At 35.5% G+C, this 27,876-nt stretch overlaps 2 protein-coding genes across 2 annotated transcripts; both read left to right on the top strand.

The window, feature by feature from the left end:
• Positions 1–7,574: 7,574 nt before the first annotated feature.
• On the top strand, positions 7,575–8,513 carry Or7g30 (olfactory receptor family 7 subfamily G member 30). Its single transcript, NM_001000877.1, has one exon. It carries the CDS (start codon positions 7,575–7,577, stop codon positions 8,511–8,513), a length of 939 nt encoding a protein of 312 aa, NP_001000877.1.
• A 14,227-nt stretch (positions 8,514–22,740) lies between these two features.
• Olr1143 (olfactory receptor 1143) lies at positions 22,741–23,679 on the top strand. The gene has a single exon (NM_001001017.1). It carries the CDS (start codon positions 22,741–22,743, stop codon positions 23,677–23,679), a length of 939 nt encoding a protein of 312 aa, NP_001001017.1.
• Positions 23,680–27,876: the final 4,197 nt, after the last annotated feature.

A 27,876-nucleotide genomic window follows, 5' to 3' on the forward strand; every position in this document is an offset into this window, starting at 1 on the left:
ATGGAAATAATAACAGTAAAGAAATCACAAAGGGAAAACACCCTGGAAATAGAAAAACTATCAAGAGTAAAAGACCCAAGCATTGCCAACTGAATAAAAGAGAAACAAGAGAGAATCTCAGGTGCAGAAGATACCATAGAGAATACTGACACAACAGTTAAGGAAGATGCAAAGAGCAAAAAGCTCTTAACTCAAATCATTTAGGAATTCCAGGACAAAATAAGAAGACCAAACCTAAGAATAAAAAGTATTGCGTATTGTAAGGTGGGTGGGAGGAGGAAAGAAAAGATCAAGATAGAGTCTATGGAGGAGAAGCATTCACATTTAGGTGAAGTATATCGTTTGTATCATGACTGTGTCAAAAGTTTATATCTTTATCAATTGACAGCAAATTTATTGTGTGGGTGGATTGAGGATTAAAAATTTAACATATAAATCTAATTGCTAAAACAGAAGTTCTTGGAACTTTGATTTTACCCACCAAGGGTTCAGTGTCTGAAAGCAGCTGGCAGAGACACAGCTGGAACACTCAGCTCGCATTGATCTGTATCAAGTGAGAAAGCACAGGAACCCATTCTGCATCATTTTTAATCTTACCTCAGCAAATAGGTATAGAAGAGAAGAAAGATTCCCAAGTTAGAGGATCAATAAATAACTTCAACAAGATTATAGAAGAAATCTTCCCTGAACTAAAGAAAGAGATGCCCATGAACATACAAGAAGCCTATAGAACTCCAATCAGAATGGACCAGAAAGGAAATTCCTACTATCACATAATAGTAAAATCACCAAAGATACAAAACAAAGAAAGAATATTGAAAGTAGTAAGGGGGAATAGTTAAGGAACATAGAGATTCAGAGCTATCAGAATTACAGAAGACTTCTCGTAAGAGACTATGAAAGGTAGAAGATCCTCAAATGATGTCATACAAACTATAAGAGAACACAAATATCAACCCAGGCTACTATAACCAGCAAAACTCTCAATTAACATAGTTGGAAAAACCAAGATATTCTATGTCAAACCAAATTTACACAATATCTTTACACAAATCCACCTCTACAAAGGATAACAGATAGAACACTCTAACAGAAGGAAGGAAACTAAAACCTAGAAAAAGCAAGAAAGTAATCTTCTTGGAACAAATTCCAAAGAAGATAGCCACACAAACATAACTACTCTTCTAACAAGAAAACTAGCAGGAAACAATAACTATTCCTTAATATTTCTTAATATCAATGTAATCAATTCCCCAATAAAAAGACATAGATTAACAGACTGGATACATAAAGAAGACCCAGCATTTTGCTGCATACAGAAAACACACCTCAGTAACAAAGACAGATACTACCTCAAAGTATCAGGGTAGAAAACTATTTTCCAAGCAAATGGTCCCAAGAAACAAGCTGTAGTAGCCATTCAAATATTAAATAAAACAACTCTCAATCAAATTTATCTGAAAAGATAAGGAAGGACACTTCATATCCATCAAAGGAAAAATCTACCAAGGTGAACTCCCAATTCACAACATGTATGCTCCAACTGCAATGGCACTAATATTCATAATAGAAAGTATACTAAAAATGAAATAATACATTTCCCCACACACACAATAATTTTAATTGACTTCAACACACCACTCTCATCAATGGGCAGATCATGGAAACAGAAAATAAAGAGAGAAAGAGTGAAACTAACAGTAGTTGTGAACCATATGGATTTAAAATCATCTCTTGAACATATCATCAAAGACAAAAGAATATACCTTCTTACTAGAAAAACATTGTATCTTCTCAAAATTGAACATAAAATCCATCACAAAACAGGCCAAAACAGATACAAGGAAATTGAAATAATCCCATATATCCTATCAGATCACCATGGACTAAGCAGGTATTCAATAACAACAGAAACAACAGAAAGCCCACACACACACATGGAAGTTGAATAATGTTCTAATCAATGATAGCTTGGTTAAAAAAGAAATAAACAAATTAAAGTGTTTAGAATGAAATCAAAGGCACAATATAACCAAATTTATGGGACAATATGAAAGTGGTGCTAAGAAGAAAACCCATAGCTCAGAGTGCCTGTAAAAAGAAATTGGAGAGACCATACACTTAGAGCTTGACAGTACACCTGAAAACTTTGGAAAATAAAAGAAGCAAATCCCAAGAGGAATTATATATAGAAATAATCAAACTCAGGGCTGAAGTCAATGAAATAGAAACAAAAGGAACTATAAAAAGAATCAACAAAAGAATGATCTGGTTCTTTGAGAAAATCAAAAAGACAGATAAAATCTTAGCCAGACTAGCCGGAGGGTATAGATACCAATTACCAAAGTCAGAAATGAAAGGAATACAGAACATCAGAATCTGAGAAAACTCATAAAATCATCAGCTCCAAATACAAAACCCTGTACTCAAGAAACTGGAAAATCTGGAAGAAATGGACAATTTTCTAGCTATGTACCAGGTACCAAGGTTAAATCAGGACCAGATAAATCATCTAAACAACCCCATATGCTGTAATTTAATAGAAGCAGCCATTAAAATTCTCCCAACAGAAAAAGCTCAGGACCAGATGGGATCAGTGCAGAATTATATCGGATCTTCAAAGACCTACTGTCAAACTATTCCACAAAACAGAAACAAAAGGATCACTACTCAATTCACTCTATGAAGTCACAATTAATCTTATGCATAAAGCATACAGAGTCAGTTCAAAGAAAGAGAAATAAAGACCAATTTCCTGCAGGCATATTGATGCAAAAATACTCAATAAAATTCTTGCAAACTGAATCCAAAACACATGAAAATGATCATTCACCATAATCAAGTAGGCTTCAAACCAGGAATGCAAGGATGGTTCAATATATGGAAATCCTTCAACATAATACTGTATGTAAACGAACTCAAATAAAAAAATACATTAACATTTCATTAGATGCTAAGAAATCATTTGACAAAATTCAACACCCTTTCATGATAAATGTTTTGTAAAGATCAGGAACTCAAGGCCCACTACCTAAACATAGTATACACAGTACACAGCAAAACAGTAGCCAATATCAAGAAAATAGAGAGAAACTTGAAGCAATCCCAATAAATCAGGGACTAGATAAGGTTGCTCACTCTCTCCCTACCTATTCAATATAGCACTTGCCATTTAGCTAGAGTAGTTTGATTACAAAAAAAAATCACTATTGCAGGTGTTATGATAGTATACTTAAGTGACTCCAAAAATTCTACTGTAGAACTCCTAAACCTGATAAACAGCTTCAGCAATTAGCTGAACATAGAATTCACTCAAACAAATCATTAGTGCTCCTCTACTGAAAGGATAAACAGGCTTATAAAGAAATTAGGGAAATGACTCCCTTCACAATAGTCACAAATAATATAAATTATCTTGGTGTGACTCTAACCAAGGAAGTGAAAGATCTGTATGACAAGACCTTCAAGTTTCTGAAGAAAGAAATTGAAGATCTCAGAATGTCGAAAGATCTCCCATGCTCACAGTTTGAAAGGATTAATACAGCAAAAATGGCCAACTTGCCAAAGCAATCTAAATATTCAATGAAATCACAATTAAAATTTGGACTCAATTTTTCATAGAATTAGTAAGAGCAATTTGCAAATTTATTTGAAAATCAAAAAATCCAGAATAGCACATACTATTCTCAAAGATGAAAGAACTTCTGAGCAAATCACCATCCTTGACCTCAAGCTGTACTACAGAGAAATTCTGATAAATACTGTAAGGTACAGAGGTATTGGTACAGAGGAAGGCAGGTAGATCAGTGGAACAGAACAGAAGACCCAGAAGTAAACCCACACTCCTATGTTCACTTGATCTTTGAAAAAGGAACTAAAATTATCCCATAGAAAAAAGACAACATTTTCAACAAATGGTGCTGGTTCATCTGGAGGGAAGCATGTAGAAGAATGGCAATTGGCCCATTCTCATCTTCTTGTACAAAGCTGAAGTCCAAGTGGATCAAAAACCTTTACATAAAACCAGATACACTGTAACTTTTAAAAGAGAAAGTGGGCAAGAGCCTGGAACACCTAGGCACAGCGGAAATTTTCCTGAACACAGCACCAATGACTTATGCTCTAAGATCAAGAATTGACCTCATAAAATTTCAAAGCTTCTGTAAGGCAATGGGCACTGTCAATAGGACAAAATGGCATCCAACAGATTGGGAAAATTCTTTACCAAACCTAAATCTGATAAAGGGCTAATATTTAATATATACAAAGAACTCAAGAAGTTAGACTCCAGAGAATCCAATAATCCCTTTAAAAATGCGGTACAGAGCTAAACAAAGAATTCTGAACTGAGGAAATTTGAATGGATAACAAGCACCTAAGGAAATGTTCAACATCCTTAGTCATCAGGGAAATGCAAATCAAAATTACCGTGAAATACCACCTGGAAATAAGTCAGGCAGTTACACAGAAAATTGGACATAGTACCAACTGGGGACCCAGCTGTACAACTCCTGGGCATGTACTCAAAAATTCCTCTAAGATATAGCAAGGACACATGCTCCATTATGTTCATACTGGCCTTATTTATAATAGCCAGAAGCTGGAAAATACCAAGATGTCCGTCAACAGAGTAATGAATACTGAAAATGTGCTACATTTACATAATAGAGTACTATTCAGCTATTAAAAGCAATGATTTCATGAAATTCTTAGGAAAATGGATGAAACTGGAAAATATCATCCTGAGTGAGATATCCCAATCACAAAAAAATAAAAATTCCCAAATGATATGTACTTACTGATAAGTGGATATTACCCCAAAAGCTTGGAATACCCAAGGTACAATTTACAGACCACATGAAGCTGAAGAAGAAAAAAAGTAAAATGTTTGGATAATTCAATACTTCTTAGAAGGAGGAACATAATATTCACAGGAGGAAATATGGAGGAAAAAAGTATGGAGCAGAGACTAAAGGACTGGACATCCAGAGAGTGCCACACATGGGAATCCATCCTACATGCAGTCACCAAATCCAGTCACTACCGAGGATGCCAAGAGGTGCATGCTGAAAGGAGCATGATATAGCTGTCTCCTTAGAGGCTCTGCCAGAACCTGACAAATATAGAAACTGATGCTTGCAGCCAACCTTTGGACTCAGAACTGGGCCCACAATGGAGGAGTTAGAGAAAGAACTGAGGTAACTGAGGGGCTTTATAACCCCATAGGAAGAACTATATTTTCAACCAACCAGAGCTCCCAGGGACTAAATTACTAACAAAAGAGTATACATTTGGCTCCAGCCACATATGTAGCAGAGGATGGAACTCCTCAAGTATCAGTGGGAGGAGAGGCCCTTGGTCCTGTAGAAACTCAATGGCCCAGTGTAGGAGAATGCTGGGATGGGGGCAGGCAAGAAGGTAGGGCTGATATATGGATGGCGGAGGACCATCATGGAGGCAGGGTTGGGGGTATGAGATAGTGAGTTTCCAGAGTGGAAACCTGGAAAGGGAATAAAATTTGAAATATAAATAAAGAAAATATCTAATAAAAATAAAGAAAGAAAAAATAAAAAGAAAAGGAAAGCTGTATTTGCATCTCACATGCTGAAGCACGTAAGATAGAAGATCCTTCTCCTCATCTGGACAGCATGGTAGAGGTGTGTGTGAACCATCTGAATTTGTGATAATGAGAGAGTTGTCCCTACCTCCTGCCTGCCTTGCAGCAATATGTGCAAACAAGACATCCATTCCCACACCCTTGTCCCTTGCTGCCTCCAGCAGGCAGGAGTTCTGACCTTGATGTCAGAACCACAATAGAACTAGTTCTGCCTCTTCCCTCTCAACCCTGCCTCCTGCCGCAAAATTCAGAAAAAATGACTATACACCTTTCCTGTGCAGTACAAAAGAGCTCAGGCTCAGTGTGGAAGTTATATGTGAGATGGCTTCCAAGGGCATGTGTTTCAGACAAGGAAGAGACATCCTCCTTGATTACCTCATCCTTCACCATCTATGGCAGATAAAACTACTGGCCCTGGAGTCATACGTGTGTGAGAACAGGCCTTATCCCTCACTGGCTGCAACATTAGAGAGAACACACCCTGAACCTCACTGTGGCAGCAGGATAGAGTTGCCTGTCATTACAAGGGTTGCAGGATAGCCAGCGGGCTGACCACTGTAAATAACTCCCAAGAGCATATCCAGAGAGTTCAGTTGACCTATGCCAACACCTAGCCCACCGATGAACTGTTGGAATGTATGTAGGAGCCAGTCCCATAGATCCAAAATTACAGCGTCTTGAAGACACTAGGAAACAACATGATATGCATGGGGAATCTCAGTGAATTCAAGTATTGAAACAGGAAGAAAAGCCAGAGGCCTCATGCCAGAGTGTCACTCATTGTGATGAATATTTGCAAGCAAATAAGTGTGAACAAAAGGGGATAATGTGGAACAAAGTGTCACACACTGAAGCTTTTTTCTTTATTGGAGAGATGGCAAGGGTGTGAAGCAGCTATGAGTAAAGGGAAAGATGAATGGGATTGTGGTTCATGATGTAAAATCCATAAAAAACCAATAAATATTTTAACAAAGTAAACAACTCTTCCTAATAAAATTATTGTAAACAGTGTTTTTTTCTTTGTAACTTAATAACAATATATTGATTCATTAGAGACATGTTAGTCATATTTTGAAAGCAAGTTCAATAATTCATATAATCAGAAGCAATAATGAGAACATTGACTTGGGGATTGGTTAGAACCCTGGCAAGGCCGATTTCCCTCTTTCAGTAGACATGGGCATTAAAAATTTGCACACTTGGGATTTTGGATGATGTTGCCATGCTAATATAATTAAAAGGCTTGAATATTGAGCCCCAGAGACACAAAAGCTATAGAAAGTCTGTCTGAGATTCCTTTAGGTTTAGTTTGCCAGCCTTAAAACAATACCCAAACATTTTCCTACAAATGATCCTTCTTAAGGAAAAGTCAGTTGACCCTGTGGTGTTTTATGATTTTCACAAGAACACATTTATGATCAACATTCAGGTAAGATGTTTATCATGACTCCACTTGAATCTAAGTAGGCATCTAAAATCCCTTTAGAAATATATAGGATAGTAATTAGACTTTATCAATAGAACATCACCTTGGTTATTAGTGAGGAGTCTATAATCACCATCATAAAAAATATAAATGTTCGCTGTTTTCAATCTGCCACATGCTTATATACATCTGCCTAAATGTTTATCAACCTTCATTTGGCCAATCTCTTGCTCTATCAAAGAATAGCACCAATTTCCTGTCAAACAAAACAGTATTTCTTACAGAATATGATGATTGATATTAAATCTTGCAAATTGTGAATTCATTGTTGTTCATATATTGAGAAGGAGGTTTCATAAAAGAATTAATTCATAGGAATTTGCTAAGGAAGTATCAGAGTATATATGGACTAATACAAAAGGTTCAGTTACTAATAAATATGAAGTTTAAATTCAAAGATCAAAATTATGGAGTTAATGGCCCAAATATCTTACTCTTGCAATTCCCTTTACTTTCAGAATACTCAACAACATGGGAGCTGTCAATCAAACAACTATATCAGAATTTATTCTTCTGGGTCTTAGTGATGATCCAGCCCTGCAGCCTTTCATCTTTACCCTGTTCCTGTCCATATATCTGATCACCACCATAGGAAACCTGCTAATCATTCTGGCTGTTTGCTCTGACTCCCAACTACACACACCAATGTATTTTTTTCTCTGTAACCTGTCCTTTAATGACATCTGCTTAATCAACACCACAATCCCAAAGATGTTGTGGAACATTCAAGGTGAGAATCAGACCATCACATACACAGGGTGCCTCTCTCAGGTCTGCCTCATCTTGAATTTTGCTGGTATGGAAAATTGTCTCCTGGTAGTGATGGCCTATGACCGCTATGTTGCTATCTGTAAACCACTGAAGTATACAGCTATCATGAACCAATATTTATGTGTGATGTTGCTGCTCTTCTCGCTGTTCCTTAGTATTGCCCATGCTTTATTCCACACTTTGATGGTGATGCTGCTGTCCTTCTGCACAGAAATTAAAATCCCCCACTTCTTCTGTGAGCTGGCTCAGATCATCAGACTTGCCTGCTCTGATAATTTTATCAATTATGTGCTGATATACACAGTGTCTGTTCTATTTTTTGGTGTTCCTGTCTTTGGGATAATTTTGTCTTATATTAACATTTTATCCTCAGTTTTAAGAATGTCATCATTGGGAGGAAAGTATAAAGCCTTTTCCACATGTGGGTCTCATTTGTCAGTTGTGTCTCTGTTCTATAGCACAGGTTTTGGGGTGCACATTAGCTCTGCATTTACTGACTCTCCAAGGAAGACTGTAGTGGCTTCAGTGATGTACACTGTGGTCACTCAGATGTTAAACCCCTTTATCTATAGCCTAAGAAACAAAGAGATGAAGAAAGCCTTCAGAAAAATCACTAGTAGGATACCATTTCTTTTATAATTAGTCATTTATATTTCAGTCTTAGAGTAAGATGCTATGATGCTTTTCTAAAGAAAATATTTCTATAATGTTCCTCAGAACAAGGTCATTAAATTGAACTCATAATTTTAATTGAAATGTTTTGTAAAATAATATATGGGAAGTATATATAAGGTAGACATCTTTTATCAAAATTCTAGAAACATTTTGACAACTATTTACCTCTAATTGCACATTTAGATGCCTGTGAATTAAATACTGGAGTTATATATATAGTATCATATATGAATTTTCATGTATAAGAAAAGAATGACTGACAACTGTTTTTTTATAATTTTTATTATTTAAAATTAAAATATAATTACCTTAATTTTTAATAAGAACTGTGAGTACAAGAATAAATATTTAAAACTAATTTAGCAATTATATTTGTTTAGGAATCTGGTAGTTGTAGCTTTTCCTCCAAGGTTCCTGACCTCATTAGCATTGTGCAGTTGACTAGGTGTACAATACCAAGAATGATTTCCCTCTTATTGAATAGGCCAATATATTATTCTTTTTCTAAAACCACCATTATATCTGTCATATTTTGGACATTAATTCTAAGAATATACATTAATGCTAAGATATCAGTGGCTCAAAGTACAATCTCCCCCTTGCACTTGCATTCATTTGGAATAAGAAATTTAAGATTAATGCAGTCAACTCAATAGATTACTTGACATTTTAAAACAACTGTTAGCAAGTATGTTGAACAAAGATTTGAATTTTATTCAATCTTCTATTCTATACTTTCATTCAATAGTTAACTCTCTTAGAATCACAATCTAACATAGTGCCAATAAACAGAACTTTGGGGAAGTTTTATTATGCCATTGATATTTAAATTTTCTGTGCATGGGACAGATGTATTCTGGGTCACAAAAGTTGGTTTGAATGATTATCTAATTTGAGATATAGACGAATGTTATTTGTTCAAAAAAGCAGGTTCTAAAGACAATTTTTCAAGAATATCTGTGGATTCTAAATATTATTATACACTTCTTTGTGAGACAAGTAAAGATATAAAACAAAATTATTTTAAAAGGAATTGTTGTAGTTATAAATATAATCTTTTTTCGATTGATATAACCAGCATTTCTTAATCTATGTGTACCACATTAGCTGAAGTATTGTACATTTTTTATGTAACACTTTGTGGACCCTAATGCATTAAAACTATTCCCCATTAAAATTCTTTGTAAATCGGTATGATGATATGGTTTTCTCTCAAAGTTCAGATTTTGATATGACTTCCTACCTATCCTTGAATTTACAATACTCATTCTTCCTCCCAAAGTGATATATTATAATCATGAATTGTCTCAATAAGCTTCTGTTAACATTATTACATCTTTAATGAAACTTTCTCATTTTCATCTTTAAGTATCAAAATTAGTCATGCTTCCCATTAAAATAATTACTTTGTATATTTCATGTATATTTTAGTCTGGACAGTTTCATATTTCATTTGGTGACATTATAAAAGAACCATTATGATATCGATAATGCTGTGTCATTAATTTTCTGTTAATATGAGTATAGGTGTTGCATATTTTTCTCAATGTCTTGTGAAGAGATCACAATTTTCTTTACTTTGAAAGTAGTAATCTTAAGTTTCTCATAATTGGGATTTCCACACCTTCCTCCATTGATGGTAGGATTGCAGACTGGTACAACAACTCTGGAAATCAGTCTGGACGTTCCTCAGAAAATTGGACATTGAACTAACTGAGGACCCAGCTATATCTCTTTTGGGCATATGCCCAAAAGATGCTCCAAGATACAACAAAGACACATGCTCCACTATGTTCATAGCAGCCTTATTTATAATAGCCAGAAGCTAGAAAGAACGCAGATGCCCGTCAACAGAGGAACAGATACAGAAAATGTGGTACATCTACACAGTGGAGTACTACTCAGCTATCAAAAACAATGACTTCATGAAATTAGTAGGCAAATGGAACGAACTAGAAAATATCATCCAGAGTGAGGTAACCCTATCACAGAAAAACACACATGGTATGCATTCATTGATAAGTGGATATTAGCCCAAATGCTCGAATTACCCAAGATGCACAGAACACATGAAACTCAAGAAGAATGATGAAAATGCGGATGCTTCTCTCTTTAAAATGGGAACAGGAATACCCTTAGGAGGGGATAAAGAGGCAAAGCTTAGAACAGAGACTGAAGGAACACCCATTCAGAGCCTGACCCACATGTGGCCCATGCATATACAGCCACCAAACTAGATTAGATGGATAAAGCAAAGAGGTGCAGGCTGACAGGAACCGTATGCATATCTCTCCTGAGAGACACTGCCAGAGTACAGCAAATACATAGGCGAATGCCAGGAACAAACCACTGAACTGAGAACAGGACCCCTGTTGAAGGAATCAGAGAAAGGACTGAAAGAGCTGAAGGGACCTGAGATCTCATATGAACAACAATGCCAACCAACCAGAGCTTCCAGGGACTAAGCCACTACCCAAAGACTATACATGGACTGACCCTGGGCTCCAAATTCATAAGTAGCAATGAATAGCCTAGTAGGTGCACCAGTGGAAGAGGAAGCCCTTGGTCCTGCCATGGCTGGACCCCCAGTGAATGGGATTGCTGAGGGGAGGGCGGTAATGAGGAGAGGATGGGGAGTGGAACACCCACAAACAAAGGGAGGGAGAGGGGTTAGGGGGATTTTGACCTGAAATGGGGCAAATGGAATAACAATAGAAATGTAAATTAGAAACACCAAATTTAATAAAGATGGAAAGAAGATTATTAAGATGAGAAATATTGAAAAAATATTCATGAACCAGTGAAGAAGCCCCATATGTAATTTTTCTTTTTCAAATTAATCATACAAGTATTTTCATCTATTCTGATATTTTGGGTATAAACTCATATTGAAGTTGGTATATTTCTTTTTCTGTGAGATAAAATACAATTCACATATGTATTTCCACATGTAATCATCTTTTGAAATGTTTACATTTATAATAGTGAGCTGATTCTACAATTTGCAAATAAAATAATTCATCCTAGAGTTTTTATCTAATTGTAATAGTGGAGTCTTATAAAATCATGTTTGGTAAAAGAATCAGGAAATAATAACTTGTAGGTAAGACTGCATTCATGAACTCATGGCTACCTCAGGTGCATGTACTAGATAAGATAAATATACTAGATTATCATCAGTTAGGCATCAATGTTACAGGGACTCATGAGACCTTAACACTCACTGCTGAGCTACTGATCACTTATAATTTAAGGAAGAAGAAGATATTGCCATCAGTTCTACCCACTGATAATGTCACAAGGCTGTAATGTTAATCCAGTGAATCACAGCCTTATTTAATGTAAATATGACATCAAACAAAACAAAACTGAAATTCATTGTCTTGCAAAGGGAATGTGGGGAATCAGAAACTTGATTTGAAAGGAAAAAAATTGGAGAGAGTAGGAGAGGGCTTTCAGAAGTGTTATATACCTGTAAGAAATTATCAGAATGTAAAATTGATCAATAAAAGAACAAAAAAGAGGCAGAAATATACAGTGAGTGACAGAAACAGGCAGAAACAGAAAGAAAGAAGGAGGGGAGGGGCAGATATACAATAGGAGAGTAGTTTTGGGAAGTAATATAAATCAGTTATGATTCAGATGTATCTTTATTAGTAAAATCCTGGGATTTTCATGTGTTGAATCATGAGTTTGTTTACCAAAAGTCTTATTTCTTTCATATACAAAAAAAAAGCTATTAGGAAACAGGAGGAGGTTCCATATTCAGTCATGCAAATGTAGTTAGGAAAATAAAACATTATAGCATTATAGGTGAGGCGGCTTGATGGGACCTGGAAGGGACACAGCCACTCTTCTTACAGAAACCCAGAAAGGAGTTATGTGAGCATAGACAGCTTGACATGGGAGAGTATTAAGGAAAATAGGTGATATGTAATACACAAGAGGTGTCCCTACTTCAAGAAACAAGCCAGTCTTTTTCTGAAGAAAACTAAAATAGTCAAAAAGAGGCAACTTTTTACATTATAAAATAACAAGTGTGTATTGTAAATTCCCATGCATCATTTAGTGTGGCCTAGCTAACACATCTAAAGTTAAAAAGGCAATGACAGGGACTAAACAGGATTAAAGATTGTCAGGCCACTAAGGGACAGGGCAAGTAGAATTTTTCAGCTAAAACCGAGTTGAAAAGAACTGCAAAGTGTGGGAAACAAGCTGCGAGGTTGCATGACTTCTAAGAGAGGAATAAAAGAATCAGCAGGCCATGTAAGCTAATGCTTTGGGGTTTGTACATATTATTAATTTAATCTATAAAACCATGTCATGATTTTAAACTAACATGTAGCATATAGTTGATGCCTATGTAGAAGTTCTTCATTTTACCATGTTTAACTTGATGGTGTTTACCTTCTGAACCAGTGCTCAGTTAATCTTATTCATAAAATTGATTGAGCCTGGAATTACTTGAAGTAGATCTTCATCTCCCATGAGAAACAGAGATCTGCATTTATTTTCATTCACTTACTTAAAAATGCCTTCAACCTGACACCAGTCATGAATGCTCACTCTCTTAATTTATGAATTGATATTTTAAAGTAACTATATTTTTGTACCACCATGACATTCTTTCATTGGACAACTAAATTTTATCTATAGATAATAACAAAGGAATCCTAAGAGTTTCAGTAAGAATAGAAGGTAAACCTGAATCCTAGATTAATGAGTTACTGATAATGAACAATTTTACAATGTGTTAAGATGGCCTACACCTACATATGTTGTATCAAATGACTATGTTTGTTTATATTTTCAATGTTAACTGCTGTGTTTGCAGCACCAACTGCTGGCAGTTTAGTTAATATTGTCTCTTTTATGGTCCGTTATCTGTTTCTTCTATGTAAACACTTGTCTCTTCAATACCTGCCCAAAAAGAGGGAAAAAAGAAGCTTCCTCAGAGGAGGACATTGTTGATATTGCCCTTCTGAACAGATCAGAATATATAAGCTGTGGAACCTCCTCCTGTTTCCTAATAGCTTTTTTTTTTTTGTATATGAAAGAAATAAGACTTTTGGTAAAGAACTGGTAGCTGAGTCCGGATCAATATCAAATGCCCTAATGACTGTGCTGTGAGAAGGACCAGCAGATGGAAGGGGAAGGAGGCAGAACAAAGCCTGGATTTAAATGAAGCAGGGAAATAAAGAGAAAGCCACATGGCAGAAACACTGTGGCAGGGAAGTTCAGTTTATTTTAGATGGCTGACTGAGGGACTGTCCCAGGAAAATCGCCTAAAGCTTTAATCTGTAAAGGCATCTCTGTGTCTTTATTGTTAAACCACAAGGGGAATCCCAAAAGCCATGCAATGGCAATCATGTTGATAGCACTAATTTATAAGTTGTATTTATGTGATATCCCAAACAAATTGGTTATACTATTTGCCTTGTCAGTTGTGAAGTCATGTCTTGTTTTATTAACCTACTAATTTTTACACATTTCAATGGTTGTTTGCCCAAATAATTTAGTAACCTGATCTCATTACTCTATTGATAGCTAAAAAACAGTTTAGCAAGAGTTCTGATGTAAATATCTCCCTACACTCAAATATATGTCGGGTTTGGTTTTTTTTGTGTGTGTTTTTTTTTTTTTTTTGCTTTTTTTTTCTTTAAAATCTTGTTCAAAGTAACCAACAATTCCACTGCTTCTTGCCACATCATTCATGTAGCCATTATGAAACAGAGAAACTTGAGAACCCCAGCCAGTCACAATCAATATGAAATTCACTCCACATCGTCAAAAAACTAAAGAAAAAAATTTTAATAATAGCATGCATTCCATTCTGAATAATAACCAAAATATAACTTACTTTGAACAGAAAATTGTAGTAACATATAGGGACCTTAAATAAACTAGTATTCTTTCTTAATAATAGGTGTTATTCAGGGACATTTTTCCCACCTGGACAATTAGGTATTTCTTAAGAAAATGAATAGGGTACAGCATATCAGGAACATTACCACACAGTGCTTTCCACATTAAGCTACTTCTTAAAGGTATGCTCTGCTTCATGGCTGATTGTAAGTTTCAGTTTTCTCTTATTGTTATGGCATCCTAATGACTGGTGTAGAAAGCATGTTAATGAAAAATTAGAAAAAAACTAAGTTGAATGTTGCTCATGACAGCTGACTATAGTAGAGAAGAGGTAGAGGAGTGGCAAGCTCCCACCAGCTCTGCAGTTCATATCAGCTCTGAGTATAGTAGATCAGAATGAAGTAATGGGCAATGCTGTAATGCTAGAGAATGACCACCCCCTATAGCAAATAAAAGCAGAGGCTCATAGCAGACAAGCAGAGACCCTGATGCCACTGCAACCGAGAAGAACTTCATATTGTCTGGCCTTGACCAGAGAACAACTGATTCCTGCCCTGTCTGAATGGAGATAAGAGAATCCAGGGAATGAAGATACTGCCTATACACTGAGTGATGGACAGTTCTGGAGCCTTGCCTGAAAGCCCCTGTGCCATTTGTTTTGTATACAGGCACTTCATCCATATATAGTAGAACTTTGCCTGTGAATCTCTCTGCTATCTGCTTCTGAGTTAGGTATGACATATGTGTGTTATAAACTTTTCACTGTAGTAATTAGTCTTCCCTTTGAGTCTCTCTACTACTTGCTTTTGAGTCAATTACTCTGTGTGTTTTATTAACTGATGCTTAGCATTATAGTGAATAAACCTAGAGATCAAATGGTATCTAGGCTCCATCTCTCATCCCAAGCATTATGATGACATGGTTCAAGACAGCTGTCCTAGTGGACAAACATTAACAAAAGCTAATTTAACCACAAAAAGCTTTACTCATCTCTTAACAATTCCTGTTAAATTGTTATTTATCTTTGAGGCATTTTAGAGGCATCATTCCTTTAGCTAAATTCTACTTTATGTTACCTAATATCCTCTAAACAATTTTTTTAATTTCTCTATGATATCAATGTATTTCTTTGAGTTTCTTCTACATCAATTCTAGCAATAAAGTAAAACCTGGGTTTAATAATTTATTTCTATACAGTATGTACCGATAAATTTGATAGGAAATATGGTGGCATAAAATATAATTTTATATCATAGTAAGTTCAATGATGATGATGATGATGATGTTTAGGATTACTGAGAATGTTTCTGCTACTGTTTTTTCTCCAAAATTGACTACACTTAGGTGCCACACTCATAATAAAAGGAGACATCTCTGAATTACCAATCAGCATTTAGGTTAATCTCTGTATAAAGGACTATGACTCTAATGAGAAGCTCTATGGGCATCTCAGGCTCACAACCTTCATTAAGTTCAGGTCAGCCTCTTATCCATTGAAGCATAATTTTTCCAGGTTGTCAAGATGATACAGGATAACAAGTATCAAAAAAGAGCAACATTTTAATACTTAAGAAGTATTTCTAAAAATGTTCTTACTGTGGAAGATCTTTATCTGCCAACATGATCACTATTGAAATCTATTATTTTTAATGGTTCAAAGTATAACCTGGGCAAAGAACTGAAAAATGTTTAAGGATAATTGCATATGTGGACTTGAAAGAGAGTAAAGGAAACAGAATATGTGAAATGCATAAAGGTATACAAGTTAGGAAATTTGTGTATTCATAACTGGAAACCTTTAAACATCACCCAGAGTTGGCCATACAGTTTTATTAAGTAGATTTTCCTTAATTAATCTTTAAGTATATAGTGTGATTTCTTCTAGAAGAGGCATATAAATCTTGGCATTCATGGGTACATGATAAAAAGTATATGCCAGTAGCACACACATACATACATACATACATACACACACACATACACACACACACAGAAACACACACACAGACACACACACACAAACAAAACATACACAAAATGCACACACACTAAATATATGAATAATAAACATATAAGTAATAAACAAATATTTTTAAGCTTGAATATATTATCATTAAAAACATTCATAAATAATGTCCTCAGCCTATTTGGAGATAAGAGAAAAATAGCAAGAATATAAGTATATTTGCTTGGTCTCTCAGTGTCCATGCATTCCTACAAAAAGATTTCTGTTGGTTAGGAATAACATTAAATTTTAAGTTTACTTGAACAAAATGATAGACCTTTTGTTAATAAAATATCTTGAGAATTCAGTGTTTGGGAATACAAATGCTTCAAGTAAACCTCAGCTCAGGGAAGATTTATCCAATTCTCTATGAGCTAAGATACCTTTTTCATGAGAACTCTTTGTCTAACTTATAAACTTGTTTTTCTTAAATATATATATATATGTGTGTGTGTGTGTGTGTGTGTGTGTGTGTGTGTGTATGTATGTGTGTGTGCGTATGTGTGTGTGTGCATGTGTGTGTGTGTGCGTGTGTGTGTGTGTGTGTGTGTGTGTGTGTGTGTTTCATCTCTGAATGGAGTGAAAATATTCAGAAAAAGGCAAAGTGAGATACAAATCCATTCTTCCTCTTTCCTATACTCTTATTCTCTCTTATCTATATCCATTCACTCCTTTTGTTGGTATTCCTTAAAGTTTAAAAGAATCTGTCTGCATTTGCTTAAGTCAAATGTAAGAATCCAAACAAATTCATAACACTATTTTCACTATATTATTTATATTTTAATTGATTTTGCAAGGTCTTATTGTATTCATATTTTATTCTCCTTACAAATTTCAGCTGATACCTCCTCACATAAACACGTCTTAGCAGTCCCTAGTGTTACATAAACTGAACTTATATGTTGCCTCTATAAGAGTTTTGCTGTAGAAGGACCTTGGTATATTGGCCAGTGCCAAAAGTATGCTGCAAAGATCACACAATGCAACAGGTCTCACATGTGAGATTTATTGGGGGTATATACAGAGGCAGCCTCTAAGTGACATGGAGGGGAAAAGAAGACAGAGAACCAGAGATAAGGATAGAGATGACAAAAGAGATAAATAGAAAAAGAAAAAAGAGTAGCCCTTGATATTATGGACTTTCTAAAGGATATGCTTTTTGAATTTGATGACTGGTGATGATCATGTTTCTAGTGTTGAGTCACTAAAGATAAACTGATGCTAACATTATTATAAAATTGAGGAAATATGAATGGGTGATTTTGAGGCAAGAATAGAGGTATTCTTTAAACTGCGTCCTGTTCTCTAAGACTATTGACATCTTTAGGGATCCAAAATTTTTGGGTGTTGGTCAAGTCCTAGATGAGCATGCTCTTTCATTTGCTATTCAGGGTCTCTGGGACCATTTATGGCTATGAGCATGCAGACAGCTGAATTTCTCAGAATTATCTGCTTTGAAGCTGTGCCAGATACAAATTTTGTGGAAACATGTGGATCTGGTAGGTTGCTGGAACAGATCCATATTAAGAGCAGAAGATAAAGTGAAGCAATTAAGGAAAAAATTCCTTTTCCTTGTGTTCACTTGAAGCTTTTTAGACCCATGGACTTGATACATAGGAGAGGGGAGTCCCAAAACCAGAAAAAATGGGGAGGGTAACTCATCCTTAGAAATAAATAGAATAGACAAGTTGAAATGTTGATTGGCATCTCTATCTATAGTACATATTGAGAAGGCTAAGCTGATTTCATTAGTGGCTTCAAATTGAAAGTTTAGGAGACTAGGCCTAAGTCCAGACAGGCTCAGTAAATTTAGTTACAATAAAAGCAAACAAAAGCAAAAGAAACAAACAAACTTAAAACAGGCTTGATCAGCTGCTCCACCACTTGCTCTGCTACAAGAACATTGAGAGAGCAGAAATTTGCAGACTTCCTTATCAATAAATCCCAGACTTCCCCAATAAATTTTCTACCCGGAATGCCTCCAGGCAGAGCAAAATAAAGCTTACCTACTCCAGAATTCCTCAGGAATAGTTTCCAGCCCCCAGGCCCTGGTAATGGTTCTGAACCCTAGAATTCCACTAATTAGCTTTAAATTGTTCCTAAAAGGTCACTTGGTTATCTCTCTATCATAGTAATGGGAGGCCCCAGCATGTTGGATTCCGCAGAATAAAACATTCTTTGCATTTGCATACTATTTGCGTTCAGGTTATCATAGTTCTCCAAATCCTGGGCCATTACAAATGACTAATGAGAGGTGGATTCAAGTCAGTTTCCTGAAGTATACTGATGTTTTTTAAGTTACAAAAAGAAATGTTTTTATAGGTTATCATTACTACTGTTCATTATCTATACTGAAATCTGCTTTGCAGAAAAGGCAGGAAACTCAGTCCTTTGACTCATAGGAGAAGCTTGAGGCCGCAATATGATTTTGGGTTCAGAGCTCTATCCTTTTTCCAGAAGACTAGATGAATATGAATTAGACAGATGGGTTTAACACAACTACAAACATTATGATGTCTAAATTTAGAAGAGAGTCGAAGGAAACTTGAGCTCTGACCAGGATAATAGTAGTCAGTATTTACCAGAGCAAAATTAATAGCTTATCAGAACTCCACAAGTTGTAACTAAAACTCTGAAATTTTGTGTTCTTAAGGTTGATATTTTGTCTATGTTCTACCACACAATCACCTGGCAACAGCCAGATATGGCTTACTCACTATAAAAGGGGCTGCTTGTCCCCTCCACTCTCTCTTTCATGCTCAAACTCTGTCCTCTTGCCCCTTAACTGTTCTCTGTCTCCAATACCTCCGTACCCTGTGAAGGCTTGATGTCCCAGTGTAGAGGAACATTAGAGTAGTGAGGCAGCAGTGGGTGACTTGGTGGGAGAGCACCCTCATAAAATCAGGGTAAAGTGGGAACGGATAGGGAGATTGTGGAGGGGAAAATGAAGAGGCGATAATATTTGAAATGTGAATAAATAAAACACCCAATTTTTTTGTTTTATTAACTTGAGTATTTCTTATTTACATTTCGAATGTTATTCCCTTTCCTGGTTTCCGGGCAAACATACCCCTAATCCCTCCTCCTCCCCCTCTTTATGGGTGTTCCCCTCCCCATCCTCCCCCCATTGCCACCCTCCCCCCAACAATCGCATTCACTGGGGGTTCAGTCTTAGCAGGACCAAGGGCTTTCCCTGCCACTGGTGATCTTCCTAGGATATTCATTGCTACCTATAAGGTCAGAGTCCAGGGTCAGTCCATGTATAGTCTTTAGGTAGTGGCTTAGTCCCTGGAAGCTCTACTTGCTTGCCATTGTTGTTCATAAGGGGTCTCAAACCCCTTCAAGCTCTTCCAGTTCTTTCTCTGATTCCTTCAACGGGGGTCCTATTCTCAGTTCAGTGGTTTGGCTCTATATGTATGGGCCACATGTGGGGCAGGCTCTGAATGGGTGTTCCTTCTGTCTCTGTTTTAATCTTTGCCTCTCTATTCCCTGCCAAGGGTATTCTTGTTCCCCTTTTAAAGGAGTGAAGCATTCACATTTTGATCATCCGTCTTGAGTTTCATGTGGTCTATGCAGCTAGGGTAATTCAAGCTTTTGGGCTAATAGCCATTTATCAATGAGTGCATACCATGTGTGTTTTTCTGTGATTGGGTTACCTCACTCAGGATGATATTTTCCAGTTCCAACCATTTGCCTGTGAATTTCATAAAGGCATTGTTTTTGATAGCTAAGTAATATTCCATTGTGTAGATGTACCACATTTCTGTATCCATTCCTCTGTTGAAGGGCATCTGGGTTCTTTCCAGCTTCTGGCTATTATAAATAGGGCTGCTATGAACATAGTGGAGCACGTGTCTTTTTTATATGTTGGGGCATCTTGTGGGTATATGCCCAAGAGAGGTATAGCTGGATCCTCAGGTAGTTCAATGTCCAATTTTCTGAGGAACCTCCAGACTGATTTCCAGAATGGTTTTACCAGTCTTGCAATCCCACCAACAATGGAGGAGAGTTCCTCTTTCTCCACATCCTCGCCAGCATTTGTTGTCATCTGAGTTTTTGATCTTAGCCATTCTCACTGGTGTGAGGTGAAATCTCAGGTTTGTTTTGATTTGAATTTCCTTTATGACTAAAGATGTTGAACATTTCTTTAGGTGTTTCTCAGCAATTCGTCATTCCTCAGCTGTGAATTCTTTGTTTAGTTCTGAACCCCATTTTTTAATAGGGTTATTTGTCTCCCTGCGGTCTAACTTCTTGAGTTCTTTGTATATTTTGGATATAAGTCCTCTATCTAAAACACCCAATTTTAAAAATGAGAGAGATTTATTCATTTTCTTTATAAGCTGATTTCTATTGTATGGTTGGTGGGATCTAGTGAAGATTTATTCTCTGGCTCTTACTTTTTTTGTTTTTATGATGGTGCCTAGGAATCTGATTCATCAAGTTAGTTACAAGAAAAATAAACAAAGGTAAAAGAAACAAACTAAGAAACAAAAAACAGGCTTGATTAGCTGCTCTACCTCTTATTCTGCTGCAAGAACAATGAGACAGCAGCAATTTGCAGACTTCCTTAACAATAAATCCCAGACTTTCACAGTAAAAATTCTACCCCTCATAGATTGGCAGTATTATTATTGTAAATATGTACATCTTACTGGAAGCAATCTACAGATTCAATGCACAGCCATCAAAAATCTCACTCAATTCTTAATAGAGTTAGAAAGAGCAATTTGCAAATTTGTTTGCAATAACAAATATCCAAAAAGACATAAAAACTATATGTTATTGGTACAGACACAGGCAGTTAGTTCAATGATATATTACTAAGACCCAGAAATGAACCCACACACCTATGGTCACTTGATCTTTGTCAAAATAGCTAAAACCATCCAGTGCAAAAAAATGAAGTATTTATTTTTAATGATGTAATATGTAATAATGTAAAAGGAATCTCTGTGAATTCAAGTATGGGCACAGGAAGAGAAGCCAGAGGCATCATGCCAGAGTGTCACTCATTGGGATGAATATTTGCAAGAAAAAAAGTGTGAACAAAAGGGGATATTGTGGAACACAGTGTGACACACTAAAGCTTTTTTCTTTGTTGGGAAGACTGCAAGGGTGTGATGCAGCTATGAGTAAAGGGAAAGATGAATGGGACTGTGGTCCATGATGTGAAAGAACCAATCAAATTTTTAACAAAGTTATCAACTTTTCTTTTTTTTTTCTTTTTTTTTTCTTTTCTTTTTTTCGGAGCTGGGGACCGAACCCAGGACCTTGCGCTTGCTAGGCAAGCGCTCTACCACTGAGCTAAATCCCCAACTCCTCAACTTTTCTTAATAAAATTATTACAGTGTTTTTTCTTTGTAACCTAATAACAATATATTGATTTATTATAAACATGTTAGTCATATTTTGAAAGCAAGTTCAATAATTCATATAATCAGAAGCAATAATAAGAACATTGACTGGAGGATTGGTTAGGAAACTGACAAAACTGTTTTCCCCATTTAGTTAGACATGGGCATTAAGGATTTGGACACTTGGGATTTTTGATGGTGTTGCCATGCTAGTATAATTAAAAGCCTTGAATATTGAACCCCAGGGACACAAAAGCTATAGAAAGTCTGTATGTGATTTTTTGGTTTACTTTGCCAGCCTTAAAACAATACCCAAACATTTTCCTACAAATGATCCTTCTCAAGGAAAAGTCAGTTGACCTTATTGTGTTTTATGATTTTCACAAGACCACATTTATGATCAACAATCAGGTAAGATGTTTATCATGACTAAACCTGAATCTAGGTAGGCATCTAAAATCCCTTTAGAAATACATGGGATAATAGCTGGTCTTTATCAATAGAATATCACCTTGGTTATTAGTGAGGAGCCTATAAAAATAGATATAGTAAATCACCATCTAAAATAATATAAATGTTCTCACTAATCTCTGTTTTCAACCTGACACATGCTTATATATATCTGCATGAATGTTTATCAATCTTTATTTGCCCAATCTCTTGCTCTATCAAAGAATAGCACCAATTTCCTGTCAAACAAAACAGTGTTTCTTATAGAATATGATGCTTGCTATTAAATATCAAAAATTGTGAATTCATTGTTGTTCATAAATTCAGAAGGAGGTTTCATTAAAGAATTAATTCATAGGAATTTGCTAAGGAAGTATTAGAGCATATATGGATTATTACAAGAGTTACATTTACTAATAAATATGAAGTCTGAACTCAAAGAAAAAAAAAGTTATGGAGTTAATGGACCAAATATCTTACCCCAGCAATTCCCTTTATTTTCAGAGTGCTCAACAATATGGGAGCTGTCAATCAAACAACTATATCAGAATTTATTCTTCTGGGTCTTAGTGATGATCCAGCTCTGCAGCCTTTCATCTTTACTCTGTTCCTGTCCATGTATCTGATCACCACCTTAGGAAACCTGCTAATCATTCTGGCTGTTAGCTCTGACTCCCAACTACACACACCAATGTATTTTTTTCTCTGTAACCTGTCCTTTAATGACATCTGCTTAATCAATACCACAATCCCAAAGATGTTGTGGAACATTCAAGGTGAGGATCAGACCATCACATACACAGGGTGCCTCTCTCAGGTCTGCCTCATCTTGAATTTTGGTGGTATAGAAAATTGTCTCCTGGCAGTGATGGCCTATGACCGCTATGTTGCTATCTGTAAACCACTGAAGTATACAGCTATCATGAACCAATATTTATGTGTGATGTTGCTGCTCTTCTCGCTGTTCCTTAGTATTGCCCATGCTTTGTTCCACACTTTGATGGTGTTGCTGCTGTCCTTCTGCACAGAAATTAAAATCCCCCACTTCTTCTGTGAGCTGGCTCAGATCATCAGACTTGCCTGCTCTGATAATTTTATCAATTATGTGTTGATATACACAGTGTCTGTTCTATTTTTTGGTGTTCCTGTCTTTGGGATAATTTTGTCTTATATTAACATTTTATCCTCAGTTTTAAGAATGTCATCATTGGGAGGAAAGTATAAAGCCTTTTCCACATGTGGGTCTCATTTGTCAGTTGTGTCTCTGTTCTATAGCACAGGTTTTGGGGTGCACATTAGCTCTGCATTTACTGACTCTCCAAGGAAGACTGTAGTGGCTTCAGTGATGTACACTGTGGTCACTCAGATGTTAAACCCCTTTATCTATAGCCTAAGAAACAAAGAGATGAAGAAAGCCTTCAGAAAAATCACTGGTAGGATACCATTTCTTTTATAATTAATTATTTATATTTCAGTCTTAGAGTAAGATACTCTGATGCTTTTTTGTAGAAAATTTATCTATGATGTTCCTCAGAATGCAGCCATTAAACTGGAGTTATAATTATAACAACAACATTTTGTGCAAAATATGGGTAGTATGTACAGAATAATAAATAGGGTAGACATCTTTAATAAAATTTCTAGCAACATTTTGACAATTATTTACATTTATTTTCATGTTTAGGTCCTTTTGAATTAAATACTGAATATATATACATATATATGTGTATATATATTTATATCATATAGATATGGATTTTCATGTAAAAAAGAGCAATGGCTGACAACTTTTTTTAAATAAATTTTGTTGTTATTTAAAATTAGAATATAATTACCTTAGTTTATAGGAAGACATCTGTTAGTACAAAAATAAATATTTAGAACTAAGTCAGTAATTATGTTTGTTTAGGAATCTGTTTGTTGTGGCTCTTCCTCCAAAATCTCTGACTTCGTTAGCATTGTGTCATTGACTAGGTGTACAGTACCAAGAACAAATTCCCTCTTATTGAGTAGGCCAATAAGTAATACTTTTTCTGAAGCAACTATTAAATCTGCCATATTTTGGTCATTAATGTTAAGATTATACATTAATGATAAAATATCAGTGGCTCAGAATATTATTGTAACACGTGAATCTGCCCCTTGAAGTTGCTTTCCCTTGGAATAAGAAATTAAGGTTAATGCAGTCAACCAAATAGGAGAGTTACCTGCCATTTTACAACAATTTTTAGCAAATACGTTGAACAAAGATTTGAATCTTATTGAATCCTCTAATCTATACTCTCATTCAATAATTAACTCTCTCCCAATCATAATCTAACATGGTGCTAGTAGACAGAATTTTGGAGAATTGGTATTTAACTTTTCTATGCACAGAACATATGTATTCTGGATCACAAAAATTGGTCTCAATTATTATCTAACTTGAGGTATAGATGAGTGTTATTTGCTTGGAAAAAGCAACTTCAACAGACAAATTTTTCCAAAATATCTGTGTAGATTCTAAGTAGTACTATACAGTTCTTTGTAAGACAAGTAAAGATGTTAAACAAAATTATTTTGAAAAGAATTGTTATTGTTAATATGATTATGAAAAGACTTGTTATAGTTATAAATATAATCTTTTTGGACTGTTATAACCAGCATTTCTTAGTCTATGTGTAACACTTTAGCTGTGGTACTGTACGTTTTTATGTAACACTTTTTGGACCCTAATGCATTAAAACTATTCCCCTTTAAAATTCTTTGCAAAACAGATGTTTTATCTCAAAGATCAGATTTTGATATGACTTCCTACATATTCTTGAGTTTACAATCCTCCTTCTTCCTCCCAAACTGATATATTATAAGCATGTATCACCATATTGTCTCTATGTGTTCCTGTTAACATCATTAATGAAACCTCATGATTTTCATCATTAAGTATCAAAATAAGACATGTTGTCTATTAAAACAGCTACCTTCTATATTTGATGTATATTTTAGTCTGAATACTTTCATATTTCATTTGTTGAAATTAAAAAAGATCCATTATGCTAGCAGTAATGTTGTATACTTAATTTTCTATTATTATGAGTATATTTTTTCTTTTTTTCGGAGCTGGGGACCAAACCCAGGGCCTTGCGCTTGCTAGGCAAGTGCTCTACTGCTGAGCTAAATCCCCAATCCCTCTTCTCCATGTCTTGCAAAGAGACCACGGTTTTCTTTGCTTTGAAAGTGGTATTTTTAAGTTTCTTATAGTTGGTATTTCCACACATTCTTAAAAGTTCACAAACCAGTGAAGAAGCCCCATATGTAATTTTGCTTTTTCAAATTAATCATTCAAGTATTTTTGTCTATTCTTACAATATTTTCGGTATAAAATCACATTGCAGAATGGTATATTTCATTTTCTGTGAGGTAAGATACAATTAGTGTATTTATTGCCACACACAACTATCTTTTGAAATTTTTACAATTAAATTACTGAGCTGATTCTGTGACTTGCAAATGCAATTAATTCATAATAGTGCATTTACCTAATTATAATAGTGGAGTTTTATAAAATCATGTTTGGAAAAAGAGTCAGGAAATAACATCTTGTGGGTAAGACTGCAATCATTAACTCATGGCTACCTCAGGTGCATGTACTAGATAAGATGAATGTACTGGATCATCATCAGTTAGGCATCAATGTAACAGGGACTCAAGAGTCCTTAACACTCACTGCTGAGCTACCGATCACTTATAATTTAAGGAAGAAGAAGATATTGCCATCAGTTCTACCCACTGATAAGGTCACAATGTTAATCCAGTGAATCACGGCCTTATTTAATGTAAATATGACATCCAACAAAACTGAAATTCATTGTCTTGCAAAGGGAATGTGGGGAATCAGAAACTTGATTTGAAAGGAAGAAAAATTGGAGAGAGTAGAAGAGGGCTTTCATAATGTGTTATATACCTGTAAGAAATTATCAGAGTATAAAACTGATCAATAAAAAACAAAAAAGAGGCAGAAATATATAGTGAGTGACAGAAACAGGCAGAAGCAGAAAGAAAGAAAGATGGGAGGGGAAGAAATACAATAGGAGAGTAGTTCTGGGTAGTAATATAAATCAGTTATGATTCAGATGTATCTTTATTAGTAAAATCCTGAGATTTTTATGTGTTCGGTCATGAGATTGTTTTATACATGCAAATGTAGCTAGGAAAATAAAACATTATAGCATTATAGGTGAGGCAGCTTAATGGGGCCTTGAAGGGAGACAGCCTCTCTTCTTACAGAAACCCAAAAAGGAGTTATGTGAGCATAGACAGCTTGACATGGGAGAGTATTAAGGAAAATAGATGATATGTAATACACAAGAAATGTACTACTGGAAGAAACAAGACAGACTTTTTCTGAAGAAAACTAAAACAGTCAAAAAAAAGGGAACTTTTTACATTAGAAAATTTCAAGTGTGTATTGTAAATTCCTATGCATCATTTAGTGTGGCCTAGTTAACACATCTAAAGTTAGAATGGCAATGACAGGGACTAAACAGGATTAAAGATTGTCATTCCACTAAGGGACAGGGCAAGTAAAATTTTTCAGCTAAAACCTAGTCGAAAAGAATTGCAAAGTGTGGGAAACAAGCTGCGAGGTTGCATGACTTCTGAGAGAGGAATAAAATAATTAACAGGCCATGTAAGCTAATGCTTTGGGGTTTGTACGTATTATTAATTTAATCTATAAAAGCGTGTCATGATTTTAAAGTAACATGTAGCATATAGTTGATGCCTGCATAGAAGTGCTTCATTTTCCCATATTTAACTTGTTGGTGTTTACCTTCTGAACCAGTACTCAGTTAATCTGTTCATAAAATCCCCATTGTTCTCCATGATTGAGCCTGGAATTACTTGAAATAGATCTTCATCTCCCATGAGAAACAGAGATCTGCATTTATTTTCATTCACTTACTTAAAAATGCCTTCAACCTGACACCAGTCATGAATGTGCACTCTCTTAATTTATGAATTGATTTTTAAAGTAACTATATTTTTGTACCACCATGCCATTCTTTCATTGGACAACTAAGTTTCATCTATAGATAATAACAAAGGAATTTTAAGAGATTCAGTAAGAATGGAAGGTTAACCTGAAACCTAGATTAATGAGTTTCTGATAAGGAACAATTTTTACAATGTGTTAAGATGGTCTACACCTACACATATTGTATCAGATGACTATGTTTGTATATATTTTCCCCAGATCAGACATAATCGGGCGCGTTCAGGGTGGTATGGCCGTAGACTTGTATATATTTTCAATGTTAATTTCTGTGTCTGTGCCACCAACTGCTGGCAGTATGGTTAATATTGTCACTTTATGGCCCATTATCTGTTTTCTATATGTAAACACTTGTCTCTTCCACACCACCCAAAAATAGGGAAAAAGGAAGCTTCTACAGGAAAGGACATTGCTGACATTGACCTCCTAATCAGCTCAGAAATTGTAAACTGTGGAACTTCTCCCACTATACTAATAGATTCTTTTTTTTTTATGAAAGAAATAAGACTTTTGGTAAAGAACTGGTAGCTGAGTCCGGATCAATATCAAATGCCCTAATGACTGTGCTGTGAGAAGGACCAGCAGATGGAAGGGGAAGGAGGCAGAACAAAGCCTGGATTT

Source organism: Rattus norvegicus, chromosome 8 (genome assembly GCF_021556685.1).
Source record: "Rattus norvegicus strain SHRSP/BbbUtx chromosome 8, alternate assembly SHRSP_T2T, whole genome shotgun sequence".
Classification (NCBI taxonomy): Eukaryota; Metazoa; Chordata; class Mammalia; order Rodentia; family Muridae; genus Rattus; species Rattus norvegicus.